Raw genomic sequence first — 27,062 nt, 5'->3', positions numbered from 1 at the left:
AATTTTTATATATATATATAATTTATATAATTTTTTATTATTTTTTACCTATTATTTTGTGCTTCATAATTATTATACTGTTTAATTTCTGCTGAAATACTAGTGAATAACCAACTTTGTTTCTCTAGCATTTCATATAAAAAAAATGCAGTGTTTTCTCAAATCAATAAACAACAGGTTCCAGTTGTGACAACTTGCTTCATGTAGCATGACTGCATGTCCTGCTGTTGGAGCTCATTTGCATGTTGTCACAAAAGGTCAGCGTGTGTTGATTAATTATACCTTTCTTTCCTGGGCAATAACAGTGAAAATATTGAATAGGTTTTTTTGTAGTCAAGACCATAAGGTATGTACCTATGCAAAAACTGACCTTTAAATATTAAACATTTCTGAGAAATATTCACTGGAGTAAAAGGTGTGACAACTTGCCCCAGTCTCACCTATATATAAATACATAAAGTTTACAGGAACACAGTGCACTTTCATGCACTGCTTTTTGTTTGGTTTTCTGTACTAAAGAGTCTTACATAACTCTTAAATAATAATTCATGCCTACCTTTCTATTGATTTTCCAGAACCTTTTTTTATTATTATTTTCCAAAGCAGATCTCAAACAGATATGTTTTTCAGACACAGTGCATGTAACCAAGGCAACACTCGAGTCACATGGTCCACAGGAAAACTGGTCCGTCAGGTTGTGTTCGAGAGGCAGCAGCATTACGTTCAAGAACCCAGTAGCGGAAGGGTGTAGATTGTTATTATAAGCTTGTTGTCCAGTCCAATTTAAAAACCTTAAAAATAATCCTCTTTAGGATCGGTAAACACTTTCACTACGGTCAGTCCTCCAACAGTAGGAGAGCTTCATTAAAAGCAACCTTAACGACCCTTCACATTTAGCACTGGTAGTTAATCAAGCTTTCCTCGCTCTCATTAGAGGCGTTACGACCTCTTTATGTTAGGTGCTCTCCAGAGCTGTGGGTTGTACCTTGTTTGTTAGAGGCTTTAAAGGCTTTGGACGTCACTTTCAGGATGTTTATCGCTGACGTACTTGCAAACAAAGGTCTTGTGTTAATCGGAGGCAAAAAATAATAAAGTTGAAAACAAGGTCACATCTGTCTGGGTCGGAGTTGTAGAGATGATGTCAGATGTCAGTGTTTTGTAATTAAGCTATGGTTCCCTGTAGACCCTGCTCTGTGCTCGTTTACTTTTATGACTGGCCTCTTCCTCCCTCTCAGTGATTACAGCCAGAAGAATGACTTATCAAGGTTGCTCTCGAAGGACCTGTCCTATAAAGCTCTCCCAGTGAGAAACAGGTGTGTCTTGTGGCAGGTGGACCAGCCTTTAAATAGCACACTCTTAAAGAGAGAGAGGGAGCCGATGTGCTGCATTAGGTTAATATCACTTGTGAGCAGAATATGTTGTTGTGCCATTTTCAAACAAGCTGTAATTTTGTCAAATTATGCAAAAGATGTGAAAATATGATATCAGGATATCAGATATGTTGTATACATAAAATGTTGTAAAAATGTAATTTTCGTCACAGGCTATTTAACCCGATAGATAGACAGACAGATAGATAGATAGATAGATAGATAGATAGATAGATAGATAGATAGATAGATAGATAGATAGATAGATAGATAGATAGATAGATAGATAGATAGATAGATAGAAAAAAAACATTTATAAAATTTATAAATAAAAATTAATTTACATTGAAGTGGCAAAATTACTCAAATTAAAAATTAAATATAAATAAAAAGGCTAAAAAATAAAAAGCACAACAAAATCACTAAAACTTAAACTAAAATAAAAAATGAAAACTGAATATAAAATATATACAAATGTTTATTAGTGATGTCAAACGATTAATCGCATTCCAAAATAAAAGTTTTTACATATTTATTATGTATATATATATATATATATATATATATATATATATAGTATTTATATATACATAATAAATATACGCAGCATACACATTTATTATGTAAACAATAACTTTTATTTTGGATGCGATTAATCGAGATTAATCGCTTGACAGCACTAATATTTATATTTAAATATTTATATAAAAAATAAAAGGTAGTTCAAAATATTATTAAATGCTATAATATTATAGAGTATAATATTATTATTTATATTAATAATAATATGAATATTAATTATATAATAGTATATAAACAATACTAAAATAACACTGATTATGACTAGAATTATGTGAGAGATTGGGGTCGTCTTAATTTGTCTGTGAGAAAAAACTTGAAAAATATATATATATTTTTGTTAGTTTATTTTGGGATGAATTGTCATTTGAAAGAAGTTAAGCTCCAGCCTGATAATGAAGTCAGTCAATTATTCCCCCCAAAAATTAAAAATGTAATTTTCACTACCTTCATTTTTGAGACATTTGAGATGTGGTGGAAATTACACTGGTGCAAATTGTCTTTACTAGAGAGAAAACATAAATATATATACAGGTCCTTTTCAAAAAATTAGCATATTGTGATAAAGTTCATTATTTTCTGTAATGTACTGATAAACATTAGACTTTCATATATTTTAGATTCATTACAACACAACTGAAGTAGTTCAAGCCTTTTATTGTTTTAATATTGATGATTTTGGCATACAGCTCATGAAAACCCAAAATTCCTATCTCAAAAGATTAGCATATTTCATCCGACCAATAAAAGAAAAGTGTTTTTAATACAAAAAAAAAGTCAACCTTCAAATAATTATGTTCAGTTATGCACTCAATACTTGGTCTGGAATCCTTTTGCAGAAATTACTGCTTCAATGCGGCGTGGCATGGAGGCAATCAGCCTGTGGCACTGCTGAGGTGTTATGGAGGCCCAGGATGCTTCGATAGCGGCCTTAAGCTCATCCAGAGTGTTGGGTCTTGCGTCTCTCAACTTTCTCTTCACAATATCCCACAGATTCTCTATGGGGTTCAGGTCAGGAGAGCTGGCAGGCCAATTGAGCACAGTAATACCATGGTCAGTAAACCATTTACCAGTGGTTTTGGCACTGTGAGCAGGTGCCAGGTCGTGCTGAAAAATGAAATCTTCATCTCCATAAAGCTTTTCAGCAGATGGAAGCATGAAGTGCTCCAAAATCTCCTGATAGCTAGCTGCATTGACCCTGCCCTTGATAAAACACAGTGGACCAACACCAGCAGCACTGACTGTGGGTACTTGACACTGGACTTCAGGCATTTTGGCATTTCCCTCTCCCCAGTCTTCCTCCAAACTCTGGCACCTTGATTTCCGAATGACATGCAAAATTTGCTTTCATCCGAAAAAAGTACTTTGGACCACTGAGCAACAGTCCAGTGCTGCTTCTCTGTTCAAAAGTGGCTTGACCTGGGGAATGCGGCACCTGTAGCCCATTTCCTGCACACGCCTGTACACGGTGGCTCTGGATGTTTCTACTCCAGACTCAGTCCACTGCTTCCGCAGGTCCCCCCAAGGTCTGGAATCGGTCCTTCTCCACAATCTTCCTCAGGGTCCGGTCACCTCTTCTCGTCGTGCTGCGTTTTCTGCCACACTTTTTCCTTCCCACAGACTTCCCACTGAGGTGCCTTGATACAGCACTCTGGGAACAGCCTATTCGTTCAGAAATTTCTTTCTGTGTCTTACCCTCTTGCTTGAGGGTGTCAATGATGGCCTTCTGGACAGCAGTCAGGTCGGCAGTCTTACCCATGATTGTGGTTTTGAGTAATGAACCAGGCTGGGAGTTTTTAAAAGCCTCAGGAATCTTTTGCAGGTGTTTAGAGTTAATTAGTTGATTCAGATGATTAGGTTAATAGCTCGTTTAGAGAACCTTTTCATGATATGCTAATTTTTTGAGATTAGATTAAACCCAGAATTTTGGGTTTTCATGAGCTGTATGCCAAAATCATCAATATTAAAACAATAAAAGGCTTGAACTACTTCAGTTGTGTTGTAATGAATCTAAAATATATGAAAGTCTAATGTTAATCAGTACATTACAGAAAATAATGAACTTTATCACAATATGCTAATTTTTTGAAAAGGACCTGTATGTGCAGGTGCATCTCAAAAAATTTTTATATCATAAGAAGGTTCTTTATTTTTTTGTAACTTATTTCAAAAAGTGAAACTTTCATATATTCTAGATTCATTACATGTAAAATATAAAAAAAAAAAAATTTGTTTTAATTTTGATGATTAGAGCTTACAGCTCATAAAAGTAAAAAATCCAGTATCTCGAAATATTAGAATATTTCCTAAGATCAAACAAGAAAAGTGTCACGGTGCACACATGAGGAGGACACAGGAACACGCAGACGAGGATGTAACTCAAATAATAACAGTCTTTAATGAAGACATCACAGCAGAGCACGACAGGCAGGGCTGACACAGACAGGAACACCAGGGAGTAACGAGTAGACCAGATGACATTACACTGAACAGACAGGACTATAAATACACAGGTAAATCATAGATAACGAGACGAACACGGCTGGACAAGAATTAACCGATTACATCAGACGAGGACAGGAAACAAACCAAATATGGACACATGAGGCAGGAATACATGACACACACGACAGAGGACTGACAAAAAATTATAATGTATGTTCATTTAATGAACTCAAATGTAAATATTCTAATATTTTGAGATACTGGATTTTTGACTTTCATGAGCTGTAAGCCCTAATCATTAAAATTAAAACAAAATGTTTTACTTTACATGTAATGAATCTGGAATATATGGAAGTTTCACTTTTTTAAATAAGTTACAATAAACAGAACTTTTTTCACGATATTATAATTTTTTGAGATGCACCTTTAAATTGCTGAACGTTATTGTGCAGAAATAAATAAGAGAGTTTTCCAAAGTCCAAAAGTGCATATAGTTGGAAAAACACAAGCATTAACCAGCTCTTTATTTATGATGTTATAATTAATGTCAACCAATCAAATATAACTACATTATATTGCCAGTTTAAAAGTTTCTGTTGAAGTTCATTGATACCAACACAGCTGTCTTCAGCACAGACACAGACAGAAAGAGTTTCAAGGCAAACAGTGCTTCTTCTGTCATCTGTTGAGTTAATGTTCGATTGGTCATGATCAATTTCTAGAAGCCAAACAATGTACCTTGAGATGCTGAGGGGTCGTTGAGGAGTGCTTTGTTGACTGTGTACCTAATTGATGAAGAGTGTTGTGTAATTGCCTCAGTGGATTATGTTTAATCTGCTAATAATGTCATTGAGTGATATTAGCAGGAGGTTGTAGTCTAATTAAAATGACAGAGGCCTTTGCACAGTCTGGGGTGAACCTTAACAACCCCATCTGTTCTTACTGGCTGTGTTTACTCCACCGCTAAACTCAGACGCGTGTATGGAGGTTTCCATGGAGAAGCTGCAAATTTGATGAGTCTGAAAGAGGCTCAGACGAGATTGACCACATAAATGGAGCAAATTAAAGAAATGTTCTGAGCTCAGATTGTATTGTATTGACAGCATTTCTGGTATACTGTTGATTACAACAGAAAAGAGTTTGAATCGTCCCTCAGTCCGCCTTGTGTGTGTGTGTGTGTGTGTGTGTGTGTGTGTGTGTGTGTGTGTGTGAAGTAGTGAAATATATATACACAAAAAATTATTTTCCACAACATCATAAACTACCATACCCCGAATTCATGTTTATGAGGTAATCATTCATAATAATGTTGATTTAAACTCATTTACTATGTAGGTGAATTGTCAAGAACCTGTCTGGATCATATTTCATTTAATAAAAATAAAATTATTAAATAAATTAAATTTTACTTATAAAATACAATTATATATCTACATCATGCCAAAATTACATTTTACTCAAAATGAAGCCTATTTTATAATTATTTTTATTTTTTTATATATTTATTTTTATTTGAATTATAAAATATAATTAAATCATATAATTACATCAAGCCAAGATTAAACTTAACTTAATAAAAAAACTTGTTTATATTTATTTGTTTATTTTATTAATTTATTTTAATTTTAAAATATAATTAAATCATATATTTACATCAAGCCAAGTTTAAATTGTACTTAAAATAGAAACCATTTATATTTATTTATTTGAATTATAAAATATAATTAAATTATATATTTACATCAAGCTGAGATAAAATCTTAGTTAAAGAGAAGCCTGTTTTGTATTTATTAATTTGTTTGATTATTTATTTATATTTTTGTTCATTTATTTGAATTTTAAAATATAATTAAATTATATATTTACATTAAGCCAAAATTAAATATTACTTTAAAAAAAAAACCTGATTTATATTTGTTTATTTATTAATTAATTTATATATTTATTAAACTTATAAAATTATATGTAAATTATATATTTACATCATGTCAAAGATCAATTTTGCATACAAAAAATGAAGCCCTTTTTAATTAATTTATTTTTTATTTCTCTAAATTATAAAAATATAATTAAATGATATCTTTACATCATGGTATTCTTGATAATCTTCTTGAACATTCCAGACATGCTCATTCATGAGCCAAATCTTCATTATTGTAGTGTTTGTCATTTCTCATGCCTTATTGTGTCTACACAGTTATGTCTAGTTTCAGATATTGCAATTAAACCCAATTATCCAACACATCCTGCTCTCCATTTGTGAAAGATAACAGCACCGTATTCAGTACTGCGCTGATATTTGCTCAGTCTGACATAATGCATGATGCTGCTGAAAGCTTTTCATGGGCTGGACTGAATTCACTTTTCCTGACGATCAATATCTTTCAATGTAGAGGCACATCCCTCTCTGGATCCTTATACTGATTCCATCTTTCGCTAACGCGCTTACCTTGCCATTTGAAACTCAGTCAAAAGCCATTTGGCTTGCTGTGCATATTTTCCTAAAGTGTCTGTGGTCTGGCACTAATGTCTTCCTGTACCTACCAAGCAAATTAAGTGCATTCATTACTTGTTTTATACGGTATGCCAATGCTGTATTGATTACACTCTGAGTTTCCACATTAATTCAGTACTAAATATTTAACATGTCCATTACCAGACTGATCATTTATAAACACTTGCTTGGAATTAAGGTTTCTGAGGCATTCAATTTTATTACTAAATTAAAATGTGTTATTAGTTAAGGTTTAATTTCAGTGTATTTTAGTACCGTATTTTAGGATTTATTGTATTAAATTTTTATTTCAATAACATATTTGTTACAATATGATTGCAGTTCACATTATGTGATAATTTTGCATAGAAACATTATTGTGGTCACCTGTTGTGGTCAATTTCTGATATAAACATTACAATAATAATATTGATATATAATGAAAATGAGCAATGTTATATATCATAATTTATCTTAATTCAAAAAATAAATGTGTGTGTGTGTGTGTGTGTGTGTGTGTGTGTGTGTGTGTGTGTGTGTGTGTGTGTGTGTGTGTGAAATATATATACAGTATATACACAAACTACAGTAAAAACAGTAATTAGTGAAACATTATTACAATTTATAAGAAATTTTTCATATTTTAAAATGTATTTTATTCCTAAAATGCAAAACTGAATTTTCAGCATAATCTCTCCAGTCTTTAGTGTTACAACATTATCAGTGTTATCGACGTTGAAGAGTTTATTTAATATTTAACATTATTATATTATGGAGGATTTTTTTGTAACTTTGATGAAAAGGAAGTTCAAAAGAACATCATTTAGTTGAAATAAAAATATTTTGCTACAATATAAATGTCTTTACTTTCACCTTTGATAAATTTTATGCATCCTTGTTGAATAAAAGTATTAATTTCTTTCATTTTATTTATTATACTGTATATATTATGGTATAACATATTGTTCACCTATATTTACATTTAATATATTTATTTTACATAATATTTTATGTATTATATATATATATATATATATATATATATATATATATACAATATATATATAGTTTTTGTGGTTTTGCGACACACAGAGCATACAGTATCTCTATATACCTCTCACTAAAGCTGTTTTATGTGTCTTTATAGATCCTGGCTAACATCATCATCTTCATCTGTGGAAATGTGGCAGGAGCCTATCACAAACACCTGATGGATCTGGCTCTCAAACAGACGTACCACGACACCTGCAACTGCATCAAGTCCCCCATCAAACTGGAATTCGAGAAGCATCAGCAGGTACGACCGAGAGGGATGCACTGATTGCCTGTTGCTTTCAAAGAATGGATAAACAGCGCTGAACTGCGTGGTGCCCAGTCTTTCATGGAACAGGAAGTTAATGTAGGCCTCATTTAGGGAGGTATCGGATAGGCTTAAGCGTGAGTCATTCCTGCAGCTGTATCGAAGAGATCATTATATCACCACAATAGGCGGCTAATATCCGAAGGTGGAGGGGGCCGAGAGTTGCATTGTCCCAAAATAGCTTTGTTTCCCCCCAGCGCTCTGTTTCCTGTTGGATACGGGTGGGGCGGAAGTCTGTACAGGGCCTCTCGCTTGCCTGGGTTAGTTGTGCTTATTGCTGTTTTGTGTGAAATAATGATAAAGCATCTCACTGTGGCGATGGCTGAGTGAGTGAAATATGAGCGGTGAGATAAAGGCAGATCACTTCTGCTCTATCAGGAATTACCACTCTCACTCTGAAATATCACCCTGCTCCAGCACATGCCCTCAGCTCCATTACTCTATGAATGTTATCGGAGTGGTTTTTTTTGGCTTTCCTGGCAGAACAATTACGGAGCATAAGGCAAAGACAATGTTTCGCTCACTCACTGCTCGGCGTGATTGAATCGTGTTATGTATGTTCTGTGAGTGCTTCAGCAGTCAGCTCTTGCCATGTTGTAAAACATGCTGTCGCGTTTCCTTAATTTACCTCCTGCAGAGCTGCGCACTGGCTGGTCATTCCAGTCAGAACATTAGTTCAGCACAGACCATCAGCCTAATTACAGATACGCCTCATTTTACATTTCAAGGGTGAATAAAACATTACCTTTAAAATATATTTTGTGATAAAAAGAAGGTTTGAAAGAGCACAGTGCAGCGACGACTCATCCAAGAGGTCTTAAAAGACCCCACGACAACATCTAAAGAACTGCATGCCTCACTTGCCTCAGTTAAGGTCAGTGTTCATGACTCCACCATAAGAAAGAGACTGGGCAAAAAGAACATAAAGGCTCATCTCAGTTTTGCCAGAAAACATCTTGATGATCCCCAAGACTTTTGGGAAAATACTCTGTGGACTGACGAGACAAAAGTTGAACTTTTTGGATGGTGTGTGTCCCATTACATCTGGCGTAAAAGTAACACAGCATTTCAGAAAAAGAACATCATACCAACAGTAAAATATGGTGGTGGTAGTGTGATGGTCTGGGGCTGTTTTGCTGCTTCAGGATCTGGAAGACTTGCTGTGATAAATGGAACCATGAATTCAGCTGTATACCAAAAAATCCTGAAGGACAATGTCCGGCCATCTGTTCGTGACCTCAAGATGAAGCGAACTTGGGTTCTGCAGCAGGGCAATGATCCAAAACACACCAGCAAATCCACCTCTGAATGGATGAAGAAAAACAAAATGAAGACTTTGGAGTGGCCTAGTCAAAGTCCTGACCTGAATCCTATTGAGATGCTGTAGCATGACCTTAAAAAGGCGGTTCATGCTCGAAAACCCTCCAATGTGGCTGAATTACAACAATTCTGCCAAGATGAGTGGGCCAAAATTCCTCCACAGCGCTGTAACCGACTCATTGCAAGTTATCGCAAACGCTTGATTGCAGTTGTTGCTGCTAAGGGTGGCCCAACCAGTTATTAGGTTTAGGGGGCAAGCACTTTTTCATACAGTGCCATGTGGGTTTGGATTTTGTTTTCCCTTCATAATAAAAAACCTAATTCAAAAACTGCATGTTGTGTTTACTTGTGTTATCTTTGATTAATATTTAAATTTGTTTGATCTGAAACATTAAAGTGTGACAAACATGCAAAAAAAATAAAAAATCAGGAAGGGGGCCAACACTTTTTTACACCACTGTATATATATAGTGAAAAATTATTACAGTTTAAAATATTTGCAATATATTTTGTAATGTAATTTATACCTGTAATGGTAAAGCTGAATTTTCAGCATGATTACTACAGTCTTCAGTGTCACATGATCCTTCAGAAATCATTCACATGCAGAAATCATTTGGTACACATTTACTAATAATGGTTTTTAATAATAATGTTGTAAACAGTTCTAGCTGCTTACTGTTTTGGGGAAAATTGTCCACAAAATGACAAATAACTACCACCCGTCCTCTCTTTTCAACCAATAGGAGCGTCTTTTGCTGTCCCTATTGCCCGCCCACATTGCGAGGGTGATGAAGGCAGAGATCATTCAGAGACTGAAGGGGCCTAACTTCGGCCAGGCGGAAAACACCAACAACTTTCACAACCTCTACGTACAGAGACACACCAATGTAAGGTAGGCCTTGTGACACACATACTAGCATATCTGTGCGCTCTGCCTATTTTAGGCAGCCTAGAAAATATATACATATCTTATACACCATACCTGCTCTCCGCCGAGCTGTCATACCCTCAATAGATCCTGTCAAACCATCCTGCCCTCCTTCTGTACCGCGGTCAAGCCAGCCGCAGTTCAGAAAAACACGGTCAAGCCAGCCGCGATTGAAATTATTGTGCGCGCATATTACTATGCTTACCAACACAGAGGGAACGCTTTTCATTCTAGATGCCCAGAATTGAGATGTAATGACATTTTTCGTAATTTTTTCTATTTGTTTTATGTCTAATTAATATTTGTGTTATTTATTGATGTCTTTGTATATGTATTAGGCCTACTATATTCTTCTACCTGTATTTCATTGCAAGATTCGAAGAAAAGGAGATATGGGACATTAATCGATTTAGAGGGGTATCACGACCCAGTTTCTAATAAGTAGATGAAATTAATGGTCAGTTCTTAAACAGGACGTCCTACACTATATGTACACCTCATATTAAACCATTTTACTGCAGCGTTTTTGAGATATGGGACATGATTACATTTTAAGGACTATAAATACCCCATTTCTAATAAGTACAAGAAATGAATGGTCAGTTCTTATATGGAACGTCCCATACTATATGCACACCTCATATGAAACCATTTTACTGTAGCGTTTTCGAGGTATGGGGCATTATTCATTTTAGAGGGCATCTAATATGTTGAAGAAAAAATGATCAGTTCATATACAAGACGTCTCATGCTATCTACATACCTCATATGAAACCTTTTTACTGCAGCATTTTACTGCAGAGTAATGTGCTATTGTCTCATTTCAGTGTCCCGAAAACACCCCATTTCTAATTAGAAGAAATGGACGATCAGTTCTTATATGGGACATCCCATATTTTATGCACACCTCATATGAAAACAGCTTGCTGCAGAATTTTAAAGATATGTAATATTACAACACTTTAGAGGGCTACAAATATCTAATTTTTGGCTAAGTAGAGGTCATAAGTGGTCAGTTCTTATATGAAGCTATTTTGCTGAGACACTTTAGAGAAAGGTAGCACTTTAGAATAGGGAACGCTTGTTCACTATTAACTATGACTTTTCCCTCAATAAATTCCTAATTTGCTGCTTATTAATAGTTATTAAGGTAGTTGTTAAATTTAGGTATTTGGTAGGATTAGGAATGTAGAATAAGGCATTAATATGTGCTTAATTACTACTAATAAATGGCTAATATTCTAGTAATATGCATGTTAATAAGCAGCAACTTAAGAGACCCTGAAATAAAGTGTTACCTAGAGAAATATACCATTATATTTTACTTCAAAGGCTTATAGAGAGGTATAATCTACGTGTAATCTAAGTACAAAAACAGTTGATTCTTATGTCATTTCCCATCTTCTATACATACATCAGAGTAAAACATTTTACTGTATCATTTTAAAGTGCATGGTATTATTTCAATTATAGAATTATACAACTGTACATTTATGCTTTCTAATAAGTACAAAAAATCAACAACCAAATCTTATAATGGACCTCCCATACTATCTGCACCCTTTATATTAAAAACATTTTACTGTAGCAATTTGGAGTTCAAAGTGAAGAAAATTCTCAGACATTGCACAATGAGAAGTCTGTGTATTGTGGCAGTTTGAAGTTGCATACATCCAAATTCAACAAAGTTCTTAAAGACAGTACTTTATTTCTCCAATTTTGAGGCTCATAGAAACATCAATATAAATATGTAGATAAAAATAATGGCCTTTGCATGCAAGGTACCTCCTATTCTATCAGCACAGCTAAAATGAAGTCACACACTGTCAGAACTGTCACACTATACCTCACACAGGTTCAGAACACTTAATATGGAGTCTTTGCTCTGTAGCAGTTTGGAACATGGATGGGTCATAGCGTATGCCCAGTCTTGCTTCTGGAGATCTCACTAAAGGTTTAGCTCCAAACCTAATCTACTTAAGAGTCAGGAACAATAGATAGTTACAGGCAGGCTTGTTGGAGCAGGACTGACACTGAACTCTGCAGGAAGGTAGATCTCCTGAAAAAGGATTAGGTACCCCTCATGTATTATGTGCCTTTTAAAAAAGCGGGCTGTGTGTACTGGACATAGCCCGCTAAATCGAATGATGTCCCATATCTCGAAAACGCTGCAGTAAAATGGTTTCATATGAGGTATACATATAGTATGGGATGTCCCATATAAGAACTGACCGTGCATATAGTGTAGGATGTCTTGTTTAAGAACTGACCATTCATTTCATCTACTTGTTAGAAGCGGGGTCGTAATGCCCCTCTAAATCGATTAATGTCCCATATCTCCTTTTCTACGAATCTTGCAATGAAATGCAGGTAGAAGAATATAGTAGGCCTAATACAGATACAAAGACAGCAATAAATAACATGAATATTAAGCAGATGTACATAAAACAAACAAAAAATGTAATTACATCTATATTCTGGGCGTCTAGAATAAAACGCATTCCCTCTGTGTTGGTCCTGTACCATAAGTATAGTAAGTATAGTATTATTACCGTAAGTATAGTAATGCACGTGCACAATAATTTAAATCGCGGCTGGCTTGACCGTGTTTTTCTGAACTGCAGCTGGCTTGACCAGCTGCAGTTCAGTCTGCTTCAGTCTGCACACAAAAAACAAGCAATTCATCAACCTAGATATAAGTAGCTCTCTTTTAAAAGTGCCTAGACACCTTTGTATGCTTCTATTAAAAAGTAAAAACAAATACAATCTTCAGCTAAATAGGCAAACTGTTGAAGAGGCTCGTCATCAAAACACAAATTAAATTTTGTTCATTGCATTGAAGGACAAGTAGTTTTCTTTTTTGGAAGCAATATTGCTTTCTACTTCAATATCCTTTTGATCTGAGGTTGAATGTTGCTTTGCTCATTCTCAGTGTGAAAAAGCAAAGAATGTTTTCTTGGCATCTACATAATGTTCTGTATCTCTAATTCACGATGGATTTCACAGAGGATCTTCCAGGGCAGGCCGTGCACTCATGGCATTAATGTTACTGAAGGATATTGGCAGTATTAGAGGAGCGTTTCAGGTTCAGTAAAAGTTAAGTTGGATAGCATTTGTGGCATAATGTCAATTTCCATAGAAAATATGTTTATTTATTCAACAGTTCTGATCCTCAAATTTGATCGGCTGAGCAGCATTCCAAGAGCACTGATATACAGTCCAACAGCACTTTTAAGAGTTTGTATCACTCTGTCTGTGTTTGTTCCAAACAGACAGCCAGTCTGTTAGTGGTGGGGATTTTAGTGACTCTTTCTGCATTTTACATTGATACACCTGTAGGTGGCAACAAGTAAATGACTTTGACATTGAATCATTTAGTTGAACCAGTTCGTTGAAAAACACAGATTCATTTAGAAGCAAAATAAGTTACTCTATTTGTGAGTGAGTTATTGAATCATTCACTGATCCATTCATTGAAAAACACAGATTCATTTAGAAGCAAAATAAGTTACTCTATTTGTGAGTGAGTTATTGAATCATTCACTGATCCATTCATTGAAAAACACAGATTCATTCTGGAGCGAAATAAGTTACTCTATTTGTGAGTGAGTTATTGAATCATTCACTGATCCATTCATTGAAAAACACAGATTCATTCTGGAGCGAAATAAGTTACTCTTTTTGTGAGTGAATTATTGAATTATTCACCCATCCAATTCATTGACAAACACACATTTATTCAGGAATGAAACAAGTTACTCATTTTTATGAATGAGTCATTGATTAAGTCACTCAGCAATTCATTGAAAAGCCAACACGTTTTCTCTCCCATCTTGTCACATGTTCAGGACCCCTTGGCATCACTTTTGAACAAATAAGGTACCATCTTTGCATCACTTTTCCATGTGCAAGGTACTCTGTTGCTTTCAATTGTATGCCTTATGTGTCATATCAAGACACATTTAATTCTTTGCATGTATTCGTAAAAATAGAAATCATTTTATAAGCATTTATAGTTTCATAGATATTTTTGAGCTCCTAGCCCCACCTCTACCCTAAACCTACCCATTTCTCAAAAATATAAAACACGTAACAGGCAAATAAAAGTACAGTCACAGCTATTTATTGCAAAAACTGACCAAAAAAGCAGTATGAGTATCACAAACAAGTTGTGTTGCATTCAGAGTCTTCTGAAACCATACAGTATCTTTAAGTGAAGAATAGAATAAAACATAAGGTTTTAATCATGAAAATAATCCCGCTCTGTTACGGTTCTTCTGGCAGCAATTTTTGGATTTGTGCACAGACTGCGCAAAGTTTCTTATTTTAAAGCAACAGAGTACCCTGCACGTCGAAATATTACTTTAAAGGGGTGAAAAAGTGACGCTAAAGGGTCATGACCAAGCGAGTTCGGAGTGAGAATGTGTTGGAAAAACACAGATTTATTCATAAATAAAACAAGTTACTCTCTTTATGAGTGAGCCGTTGAATAATTTACTTATCCATTTTATTAAAAAACACAGAATTATTGAGAAACTAAACAAGTTTCTCCTATGAGTGAGTCGTTGAATCATTTACTCATCCAATTCGTTCAAAAACATAGATTCATTCAGGAGCTAAAGAAGTGATTGTGAGTTATTGCATCTTTCACTCAAGTCAATAACACCACTACTATAACATCACTACTGAGTGTTGCTTGGAGATGCAAGAGCTGATTCTCCTGTGACTTTGTTTAGAACTGTTTCTTTTGGCTGCGAAAAAATAGACAAAATAACTCTCAATATTATACTAAAATGCAACTACATTTTTAGTTTGTTGAACTGTAGTGTAAGTGCAGTATCACAAAATCATGCTGTTGGTCTAAATATCAGCACGGCTGTGTTTTTAAGGATGTTTCAATACTGGAAAACAAGAAAAATGCTTATTCAGTGTAGCAAATTAGCTCAAAGTGAGATGAACATAATTTATCATAACGGGTTGTTATCAATTATATATTCATCTTCAGGAATTAACTGTAGCATCATTATTACAATAAAATGATTTGTTCGTCCGCAGTACGGACAGTTTCAATCATCTATTGACTCTAAGGAAACTTACTTCTCTGGTCACGAAAAATAATTTCCTAATTAATACATCGCTCATTAGCATGTAACAAAACCGGAACGTTAAAGTGACCTCGTTTCTGTGAGCTGCAGAAACAGACAACCAAGTGTGAATACATATGGATGTTTATTAAACTACACTACAGGGGAACATGCAACATTGAACTAAACACAAACATACACACATTAAACATAGATGCCAACGGAAGGAAGGCATGGAGAGAGAGAGAGAGAGCACTCGCGCGCAAGAGAGAGAGTATAATGGCAGGATTTGCACATCAGCTAAACACAACCTGTTAGAACCATCAAAGAATTACATCACCTTAATCAAAAGTGGTCAAAGCCTAGAAGCGCATCTAAATAGTTAACAAGCGGTTACTTGCACTGGTTTGTGAAAGTGAAAGTGAAGTGACATACAACCAAGTATGGTGACCCATACTCGGAATTTGTGCTCTGCATTTATCCCATCCCACACACAGCAGTGAACACACACACAGAGCAGTGGGCAGCCATTTATGCTGCGGCGCCCGGGGAGCAGTTGGGGTTCGGTGCCTTACTCAAAGGCACCTCAGTCGTGGTATTGAGGGTGGAGAGAGCGCTGGACATTCACTCCCCCCACCTACATTACTGAACTCAAAACTGCCAGAAGCTCGGACTCCCCCCGAAAGGGGAGTCTCAAGGTTTCCACGGTGATGTGTGTCTCTAGGGCACCGAAGGTAAAGAGAAGAACTCGCCTTTTGGGTGTGGGAGAAGTTTTATCTGACCCTGTTACACCCATTTTTGGTCAGTTTGACCAATAACAAGGCACATAGTTTCAGCGGGAAAGTGTTTATTTGTCTTGACACCTCATTTGCATGTTTTATAACTGTTCTACTTGATCGGTGTAATTATTCCCACGGTACCGTAAGAATAGTATGAAGCATGTCACGAGGTCACAGTGTACATCATTGTTTGAGAAATAAAGAGCAGATCATTTTGATATCAAGAAAGAGACATCTAGCAGATATTAAACCAGAGATACATTCATACACCTGAATATGAGTATTTAGAGCTTACTAATACAAATAACGAGTGGTCACTAGGCTAATATAATAAGGAAACATACAAACAACACGTGCCTATACCAGATACCTTTGTAACTGATTAATTATGGTCTAAATAAAGGAAATGTCTCTATGCTTGTGTGTTGTGTGTTGTACTCGTTGAGGTAGTCCACTGGTCAGCCAGGCCGCTGGTGTCTGGTATTGAGGGTCATTTAGTTCTCTGAAATGTGTTTGAAGTCCCATGGAGAGAACAGATCTGTCTGTCTAACTTCTTTTAGACAGTGGGGGCAACCATTGGCAATTTAGCACCCATATAAAGGTCGAATGTGGGGCCAGGTCTGTGAATTATATGCAAATTCAAAGGCTAAAAAGGGTCTCTTAAGATATAAAGTCCCAATGACCATCAAGGATCATAAGCAGATGCTACATCAGAAAATAATTATTTGCAAGGTGTGCAAATAACCAGTTTGCATAACTCTCCTTTTCTTGAACATTTTAATATTTTCCACAGTATTCTGTATGCAGACATTGTTGGATTCACACGTCTGGCCAGTGACTGTTCGCCTGGAGAACTGGTCTACATGCTCAATGAGCTCTTCGGCAAATTTGACCAGATAGCCAAGGTATCATATGTCCTAACAGGCATGAGATATAGCCCGTGTGACAACTAGACCCAGTCTCTCCTAATAATGACATAGTTTCACATTGATATGATGATACATTGACATGATAATATATTTTTTCCTGTATAGAATATAATGTCTACAACACCTGCTGTCTTGATGGTTTGTTTGATGCAGGATAATGACTGCATGCGGATCAAGATCCTGGGCGACTGCTATTACTGTGTGTCAGGGCTGCCGGACCCTCTGCCTGATCACGCCAATGACTGTGTGAAGATGGGGCTGGACATGTGTGAGGCCATCAAGTAAAAGAGCACGCTCTCTTTCTCAAACTGGATTATAATTGGTCCATCACAGCAATCTGCACTAAAATATGTTTGCATAATAACCACCAAACTGTATAATTGACCTTTGTCACTGGAAATTTCCATTTCCTACATAGCTGTGCTAGTTTAAATGTCTGTGCAAACACGGTGTAAAATTCAGTCTCAATAGGCAAATTTAACCTAAATATAATTAGCATACAATGCTGTACGGTTGCCTGAGGTTGCCAGCCTGCGGAACACCTGCTGGGCGTCCCATAAGCCAGTGCCTATCAGGATTTATTTTGAGATAATGACCAGCTGATTGTACATTATCCATTTTCCGTTTCTTCATTAGAACAAAAAGACCCCTAGAGTTATATCTGCTTCAAAGTCCTAAAACCACTACACATGAGCTGTTTGTCACATTACACCCTTTCATCATCTATAAAAGACCATTTCTGTGTCCTTTTTTCCCCTGGTGTCTGTCTTTTCAAGCACTACTCTCTGAGGCTGAAATAACCCTCATACTCAAGAGGCTCAGATGTGTGACATTGTTGAAACCCACACATTCTTCTTTTCGTCTCTTTCTCCATCTCAAAGTGCAGCCCCTTTTTCCAATCCCTTTCACGATTCCTCACCCATTCTTCATTCTTCCACTCTTCTGCCACACATTTGCTTTCCGTTATGCTACTGCAAACTTTTTCTTTCACACACACACAAATCCATTTTAGGGGGTAATTGAGAACCCTCCAGTGTATTTTCCAACATGACATAGCTCAGTCTGAGGGGCTCCTAGAAATAAGAATGGTGTGTGACAGGTACCCTGAAATGATCTGTCAGAGAAACAAACACACCTTCAGGGGTGCCATTTGTTTTGTTTTTGTTGTTGTTGCACCAGTGGCTGGTTTTGTTTTGTTCTTTGTTTCGTTTGGATTTCTTTTGTTTTATTTTGTTTTGAGGGAGCACCAGTGGATGTTTTTGTTTAGTTTTTTGTTTTGAGGGAGCACCAGTGGATGTTTTTGTTTAGTTTTTTGTTTTGAGGGAGCACCAGTGGATGTTTTTTTTTAGTTTTTTGTTTTGAGGGAGCACCAGTGGATGTTTTTGTTTAGTTTTTTGTTTTGAGGGAGCACCAGTGGATGTTTTTGTTTAGTTTTTTGTTTTGAGGGAGCACCACTGGATGTTTTTGTTTAGTTTTTTGTTTTGAGGGAGCACCAGTGGATGTATTTTTTATTTTATTTTTTTTTTATTTTTTTGAGGGAGCACCAGTGGCTGATTTTTGTTTTGTTTGAGAAAGCACCCATGTTTTTTGTGTTTTTTTTTTTTAGTTAAGCAATCTAATTGTGGTCCAAAAACTTGAATAGCACCAAACTAGCTTAATCCATCCTGCATAAAAAATCGTGCTGGTCTAGACTGTTTTGTGCAGCAGGGACATGGTAACATTCAAACTGGCTTATCTGAAACACAAGATGATGCGTTCTGTGTGCTTAATTAATATATACACAGGCACCAGACACACTCCCTCATAAACCAACACGTACCGCTGCAATCCTGGCACCTTCTGATATTTACTTTGCTATAATTATTTCTGGTGTTAAGCCGAGTAATGTCAGTGAAATATGGTGCTGTTTCAGTCATTTCAAAGGACGGAGGGGGGGGCCTGAAGTGTGAACATGCTGTAAAATAAATATATGTCATGACACTGGAAGTTGCCTTATTTACATACAATAGTTGTATAAAGTCCATCAAGAGTATCCAAACTTGTTTCTTATGATTTAAAAAAAAACTTTCAATCTAAAGGTTTGTTTAAAATTAGTTTAGTAGACAAATATTAATTGTGCATTCACATACATGTCTTTCAAAACTTTGTAATAAAAAATGTTTTTTAAATATATTTCTATATACTTTTAAGAATAGCTTTATATATTTTAATTCTGACAATTGATTAAAATGCATTTGGAATTAATTACATGCTGATTAAATAATAATATGCTGATTAATTTATTAAATTTATCAAAATGAGTTACATAAATACATATTTGAATTACATGAATATAGATTAAATTACACTATTGTGGCAAACAATGTGATGTTTTTTATTATTATTTTAAAATGTATAAGATAGTAAACAATGAGCAAACTTGTCTTGTTATTTCAGGAAGGTGAGAGATGCTACCGGAGTTGACATTAACATGCGTGTTGGAGTGCACTCTGGGAATGTTCTTTGCGGTGTGATTGGCCTCCAGAAATGGCAGTATGATGTTTGGTCACATGATGTGACCCTGGCCAATCACATGGAGGCGGGGGGTGTACCTGGGTAAAATCTGCATATGACTTTTGTTTTTCCCCATTTCATGATTTTCACATATTTGCCACAAGTGCTATTATGATTATGGAGGGTTCTTGATGTTAATAGAAATGCTCTGTTGAGAGCACAGTGAATGTGCTTTTGTGCTACTAATGAGTGTTCACTGAATAACCCAAAAAATAACAGAAACACAAAGCACTACATTCATTCTTCATATCTCGACTCTATTGTCTCTGTGGGCATTGGAACATTTGTGAAATACTCACATAATGCACCTGTTTTTGTGAAGTGTTCTTTCATTCGCCAGCCTGTAATAGTTGTGTGCTCCTCTCCAGACGGGTTCACATCTCTTCTGTGACACTGGAACATTTGAAAGGAGCGTATCAAGTCGAGCCAGGCAACGGACAAAGCAGAGATTCTTACCTGAAAGAGAACGGCATCATCACGTACCTAGTCATCAACCCGAAGGTAAAAAATGACGCAGTCCAGCTTTCACGTTTATAAATAACTAGAAATGTACATTTTCTGAAGAAAACAGTGTTACTTTGTGTTTGCTGGAGGTTTCATACTGGCCCAAATCATGTTAGGAGTTCATAACAAAAATCAGCTATTATAATAATTATTGTGGAAACAATAAAAGTATTTTTTAAAGTATTTAAAGTACTATTTTTTTAAACAACATAATTATAAATAAAAAAAATATTGGTTTATTACCCAGAAAATTTGTTAAACTAAAGTATTAATCATACTTAAACCAACATCTGCTGTATGATAGTTCATAAATCATATCATAATGCGTCTCCTTATGCAACTTGAGCTTTTCAAATTAGCATTGCATTCAATTCACCTTCAGCGCTAATTAGCATAATTACACTATTTAGACTGTGTGGTTACACAAACGTGACTTTGTGGTCATATTTGACAACCCTGGGGAGAGTGTTTATGAAAACACAAGTTCAAGGAAATGGGCTTCAAGATCCAGAAGATTCCTGAACATCCGTCCATTCAGATGTGTGTGGGCTTTTCAGCCCACAGATATCGTAATGCCTGGCACCATATATTCAAATAACAACGCCTATTCTTTTATTTACCCGGTGCCTTATTTACTTTTCAACAATGCATTTGCTTTGCCCGAGGTAACAAAAGCAGCAAATTTTTCTCATAAGAGACTCAAACATTTATTTCTGTTCAGTTTGAGCCTTTCGGCCCTCTTATCATAACAGCCCACTGCACACCCACTCCGTCCACACTGCCATTATGATGACTGCATTTGAGTTTAGAGGGCTTTTGCTTGTTTGTTTAGTTGTTCTCTTACTTTTATCACCCTGTTGTTCAGTTAATGCCAATTTGGATTTTTTGTTTTATTCTAATGAACGACTGTCTAACGACTCTTCTAAAATCATGATAGAAATCCAGTCCTGTACGCCAGTGGCTTTGGAAGTGGTTTTTACTTCAGGACCCAGATATTATATTGGACATCAAGTAGTGACTTGACACAGTACCAAAATAGTTTAGGATCCCAAAGTACACAGAACTATCTTGCATATCAGTATCAGATCACGTAATTAATAAAAATGTATTATAAAACACATCTGTGACCCACCACTTCAGTACATATTCTTGTTGGATTTTTTGGATTTCTTTGCTGGTATATCCATTTAGACTCGTACTTCATGCTGGGTTTGTACTTCATGCTTAGGCAGAAAAACGGAGTCCCCCACTACCTGCTCGGCTTCGTCCCACTCTGGATGGGGCCAAGATGAGGGCGTCTGTCCGTATGGCGCAGTACCTTGAGTCCTGGGGAGCGGCCAAGCCGTTTGCTAACCTCCACCATCGAGACAGCATGACCAACGAGAACGGCAAGATCAACACACATGTGAGTCAACCTGAGCACACACACGCAAAAATACAGTCATTCTAATGGTGATTACTGTCATCGTGACTAGTTTGTACTTGAAGCACTTAATAGTGCTCTGTTAATTACATTTGTCCATTTTTTTCTTACAGGATGTGCCCTTAGGGCAGTGCAACTTTCAGCAAAGGTCTGAAAGGTTTGTTTTTTGACTGTTTATTGCTTTATATAACATAAAAAAAGCAAAAATCTAAATTCAAGTGAATAACCTTTTAGAACGTTCACACTGACCTCATTTTCATTTCCATGGTTGTTTAAAGTCTCTCTCCCTCTTTTTTCTTCCCTTTCAGAACAAAATCACAGAAAAAGCGATTTGAAGAGGAGTTGAACGAAAGAATCATTCGCACTATTGATGGCATTAACTCACAGAAGTAAGCATCCATAATGCTTTGCATCTTATGCATATGGAGTAACTCATGAATTGCTAAATAGCTGAATGTAACAAGAATGAAGTGAAGTCTGACCTCACAATGGGATTCAAAATCTTATTTAAATCAGCAAAAAAATAGAAAGTTTTTTCATTTTGAAAAATGTTAAATATATATATATATATATATATATATTGTATATAGTAAAATATTTATTAAATATTTTTTATTTTATATTTTTCATTTTTATTTTATTTTCATTTGTATATTATCTTTATTTAATTTTCATTTAAAATATATTTAGTAAAATAAAAACAAATAATTACATAAAAAATATATATATATTTATATTAAATAGAAAAATACAACACTACATTTGACAGTTCGTCTCACTTTAAGAGCATTTCCTGCATCAGTGTCACCCCAACAAGCTATTATAATAGTGATTGTCATTGTTACTAATTACTTTATTTATGCTTTCTTTCCACCAGACAGTGGCTGAAGTCGGAGGACATTCAGAGGATATCTCTGTTCTTTCATAATAAGACACTCGAAAAAGAGGTACATTTCACTTTATATGTCATATGTCACTTTATATGTTAGATATGTCATTGAATGGCAAATACTTGGCAAATACAATGAATGGATTCACTGTAAAGAGATATCTGCATCCGAAAAACAAATGTATAGAAAACCGAAATATTAATTTTTTTTAATTTTTTTTCTTCTAACAGTACAGAGCCACAACTCTGCCGGCCTTCAAGTACTACGTCACCTGTGCTTGTCTCATTTTCTTCTGCATCTTCATAGTGCAGGTCTTAGTCTTGCCAAAGTAAGTGCCATCTCCACCACATCTTCCAAGTATCTCATTGCTGTTTGCGATCCAATTACACCGCTGTCTCCCACAGCACTTAGATCAAGTGACGCATAATAATGTTACAACATTTCTACACAATTGAGAGAAAATGAGTGCAACGATTAAGACCGGGATGATGGAAATGTCAATGCCTGCCTGAAAAAGACAGCCCTGAGCAGACAGTTATAGATTTTTTTTTTTTTTGAATAAGAGGCCAATCTAATTTGGAAATGATGTCTCCCTTTTTGTATGAAGTCAGACAGAAAAATCTATGCAAGACGTCACCCTAATTTACTGCTCATGTTGACCGAGAACACATTCACAAGAGCCGAGAGCACAGCGCTTTCTCTCAAGCTGAGTTCTCACTTCCTGACATTGATTTTATATCAGATGTATAGTGAGATATGGCACCACAAAGACTAGAACTAAACACTTTTGTTCCTATATTCAAAAAGCCATTAAAATATGTGATGCTTGCTTGGGTTTATTTACATTCTCTATTTGTTCTATGTGAATGTTACCTTGAATCTTGATTAAAATAGATGTTTTTTTGTTATTCTAAGCAATCAGAATAGTTTTCTTCTATTGGACAATTAAACCGGTGAACAATCCCAGAGATCTAGACTGAAGAAGGCATCTGTTAACTAAAATTAAAACTATTGAAAATTGTTTTGCTGGAAAGCTAAAATAAAATCGGAGTGTCTATTTACACTAAGTGCAAATAGCCCACCTTGTTTGCAAAGGCTATTTACACTAACTCCGCCCACTAACGTGTGATTGGGCTAGTCAACATTACAAAAGACAGTCAGTCAAAAGTTGACAATCATCAGCTCTAGTGGAGAAGATGGTAAAATGTGTATTGTGCTCATTTTGTCGCCATCTACCCGGGTTCGAATCTGCCTTTTGGCAAAAAAAATTCTCCCTTTTCAAATTTCAAATCACACCAGAAAAGCTTTTATTTTCAATAAAAATTAAGGACATAATCAAAAAGTTGAAAATAAAGTAACGGTTAGGGTAGGTGTAGGGAGGGCTTTATTGTCCCAATAAGGTGGCATCCATTTAATAATTTGAATTAAAATAAAATTTACACTCAATAAGTTATTATTGCATACTGTTTTATAACGTACTACAATACTGAGGACCAGATTTGCCAATATTTGCAATAAGTAGTAAAAATAGCAGAAAATCCTGCTATTTGCACTTAGTATAAATAGCATAATCACAAAAAATGCTGCTATTTTCACTTAGTATACATGTAATACATGACCCTGGCAGGTTTTTGTTACGTTGATATAGGTATGTATTGCTGTGTTCGTATTACGTTGCTTGAGGTACGTATTGCGGTGGTTCATAAATTCAAATATCTGAGGAGTGTCGCTAAAAGTTAATGCTCTATCGTGTTGGAAATATCCCCTACTCCAAACCCAACCCTAAACCTACCCGATAGTGTTAATAAATGCAACAGTGATATAAAAATGCATTTGTTGATGCAGCCGTGCTATTTTAACTTCCTTATGCGGAACTGAGCTTTTTTGTTGAACCGTAGTTTCACGGGGTTCGTATCAGAGCTCTTCATCGCTGAAGTGCAACACTGTATCGCGTGAGCTACCAAGAAAACGCATGCATATGAAGCTGGATATGTGACACTAACCTTCAAATAAAGAGGTTTTCAAATGTCGCAACATGTTAAAATTGTTTTGAATTCATAACATAACATTCCTCAAGTAATTATGCAAAAATGAGGCTTTATTAATCAAGACTGTGGCCCTGCAAATCATACTTTGTGCGAAAAGGAATAAAAGTTGTGGAAGTTTTACTGCCTCTAGTGTTTATTTCAACTGGAAACTGCAGCAATTCGTATGTGTAAGTCCTTTTTTGTGTTTTGCAGAAACGTAGGTAGAGGCGCGTATTTCCAGTGAGCCTGTGTTGCAAATATCTGCACCTCAGTATTGTAATACATTATAAAACAGTATGCAATAATAATGTATTGAGTGCTGACTTATTGGGATAATAAAGCCCTCCCTACACCTACCCTAACCCTACCCAATACTTCATTATCAACTTTTTTGTTTATTTTCCTTAATTTTTTATGAAAATAAACGCCTTTCCGATGTGATATGAAATGTGAAAAAGGACAAGAACGAATTCAGCCAAAGGTGGATTCGAACTCGGGTTGACTGTAACGGGGCGAACAAGATGTGAGACGTGCGGATCCATTTGCAAGGCTTTATTCAAAGGCGAGGTCACAAAACAAGCAAGGTTCATGCAATGGCAAACAGGAACATCAAGGCAAGACAAAGAGTAATCCTAGGGCAAGCGTCGGTCGATGATCGGCGAACAATATCCAACAGGCCAAGGCAGAGAGATAATCCAGGTACACGAGCAGTAGTCAAAGAGAGGTGCAAACAGAGTCCGAAAAGGCAAGGCAAAGGGTTAATCCAGGAAACATGGGCAAGAATCAAAACACTAGAAAACACACAAGACAAGGCAAGACTATGACAACTAAGTGGGCTCCGTAGAGTAGCTATTGCTAGGAGAGTGATATACGCTATACAATACTCGGCAGAGAGGAAGAGGAAGTCCATGGTTTATGTAGGGTGTGTGATCAGTGCAATCAGCTGTGTGTGTCATGAGTGCAATGGATGATGGGAATTGTAGTCTGAGGTGGCGTGCAACAGTAAGTGTGGTGCAAGAGTCCATGTGGTGAGCGAGTGACCTCTGGTGGTGAGTTAACTGAAGTTCATAGACCAGATTCATGACAGCGTCAAAAAAAAGTCTGCGCTACGTCTTTTGTACTGTTGACTAACCCTACAACAAGTTGGTGGGTGAAGTTAGTGTAAATAGCCTTTGCAAACAAGGCGGACTATTTGCACTTAGTGTAAATAGACAAATACGAAATAATTTTAGGCTGAATTACTAAAATTACAAACAAAAAACTATATCGCTAAATATATTTTTTTAACTATGTAAAGCCAAATAAAAAAAACCCATAAATTTACTAAAACTTACACTAATTATAGAGTGAAAACTGAAAATATAAACATGAAAATATTAATAAGTAATATAGTAGTATATAAATGATACAAAAATAACACTGATGTGGAATGTATCTTAAGAGCAAAATGTCTAGATGCTGGATTTGTGGGCTATTTTGACCTGGAGCAAGTAGCAATCACCTTGCAATGACACAAAACAGAGTAACAATGGCATAGTAGTGCTATGCTAAGATTGGATGTTCATGTGAGATGCAAACTATAGCAGGCATACACAGATGATGAATACATAAGCTTTGGAGTATCTCTGATGATTTTGTCTCTCACAGAACCACCGTCCTTGGAGTTTCATTCGGAATGGCCTTCCTGCTGCTCGCCTTGATCCTCGCCATTTGTTTTGCTGGTCACATACTAGTAAGTGGTGCTCGCACTTGTAGAAATAAATATGAAGTAGATTTCTTTTAGAGTGAATTGTCAGTTAATGAGGCAGGTTGGCTTGTCTGTGCAGTCTAGTCAGATGTTGACGTTACATATTTTTCCATTTTCCATGGAGAAAATAACTGTGTACTGAAATGCCATTTAATAAATTGAGGTTTCTGCACATTTGAGACCCTCATCTTGTTAGAGAAAATGCCATACAGGGAGGAAAAAACACCATATCAAAATAAGATTGAAATTTTATTGTTTTAACCCGAGGAACAACACTTTTTCTCTGCTCTTAGAGAGCGTCGTCTATAATCAAATTAACAGCTACTTTGGACCTGTCGAACATAAATGGCTTAAGTAAATGTCAGCTGTATGTCTCTCTATTTTTTTCTCCTGCTCTTTCCTTCTTAATATATTATGAAAGCTTAGAGCGAAATGGCTTATTCAATATTCAAAGGCCAGTTGATTCACTCGTGGAAAATCTGGAAATCTGAAAGAACATGTTCTGGTCATATTCCACCCCAAATTCAGAAGAAAATTAAGCCTGTTTGTTTACTGTATTGTAACATTTAAATTTTATTTATACACTACTGTTCAGTAAGACTTTTTAAAAAAAAGAGATATAATTTT

The 27,062-nt window shown here is 35.8% G+C and overlaps 1 protein-coding gene across 1 annotated transcript in view; it reads left to right on the top strand.

Moving 5' to 3' along the window:
* LOC306884875 (adenylate cyclase type 2-like) overlaps positions 1 to 27,062 on the top strand; it is a 69,545-nt gene that overhangs the window by 27,992 nt on the left and 14,491 nt on the right. The window contains exons 4-15 of the mRNA XM_079441103.1: positions 8,036 to 8,185; positions 10,315 to 10,463; positions 17,156 to 17,267; positions 17,445 to 17,572; positions 19,728 to 19,886; positions 20,213 to 20,345; positions 21,577 to 21,753; positions 21,885 to 21,928; positions 22,080 to 22,160; positions 22,649 to 22,718; positions 22,892 to 22,989; positions 26,336 to 26,420. Of these exons, the coding sequence (XP_079297229.1) occupies positions 8,036 to 8,185; positions 10,315 to 10,463; positions 17,156 to 17,267; positions 17,445 to 17,572; positions 19,728 to 19,886; positions 20,213 to 20,345; positions 21,577 to 21,753; positions 21,885 to 21,928; positions 22,080 to 22,160; positions 22,649 to 22,718; positions 22,892 to 22,989; positions 26,336 to 26,420 (1,386 nt within the window). The remainder of the gene's footprint in view (positions 1 to 8,035; positions 8,186 to 10,314; positions 10,464 to 17,155; positions 17,268 to 17,444; positions 17,573 to 19,727; positions 19,887 to 20,212; positions 20,346 to 21,576; positions 21,754 to 21,884; positions 21,929 to 22,079; positions 22,161 to 22,648; positions 22,719 to 22,891; positions 22,990 to 26,335; positions 26,421 to 27,062) is intronic.

This window comes from Barbus barbus, assembly GCF_936440315.1.
Source record: "Barbus barbus genome assembly, chromosome: 19".
NCBI classification, from domain to species: domain Eukaryota; kingdom Metazoa; phylum Chordata; class Actinopteri; order Cypriniformes; family Cyprinidae; genus Barbus; species Barbus barbus.
Note: the sequence above shows the minus strand (reverse complement) of the source record. Positions and strands in the feature narration are given on the sequence as shown.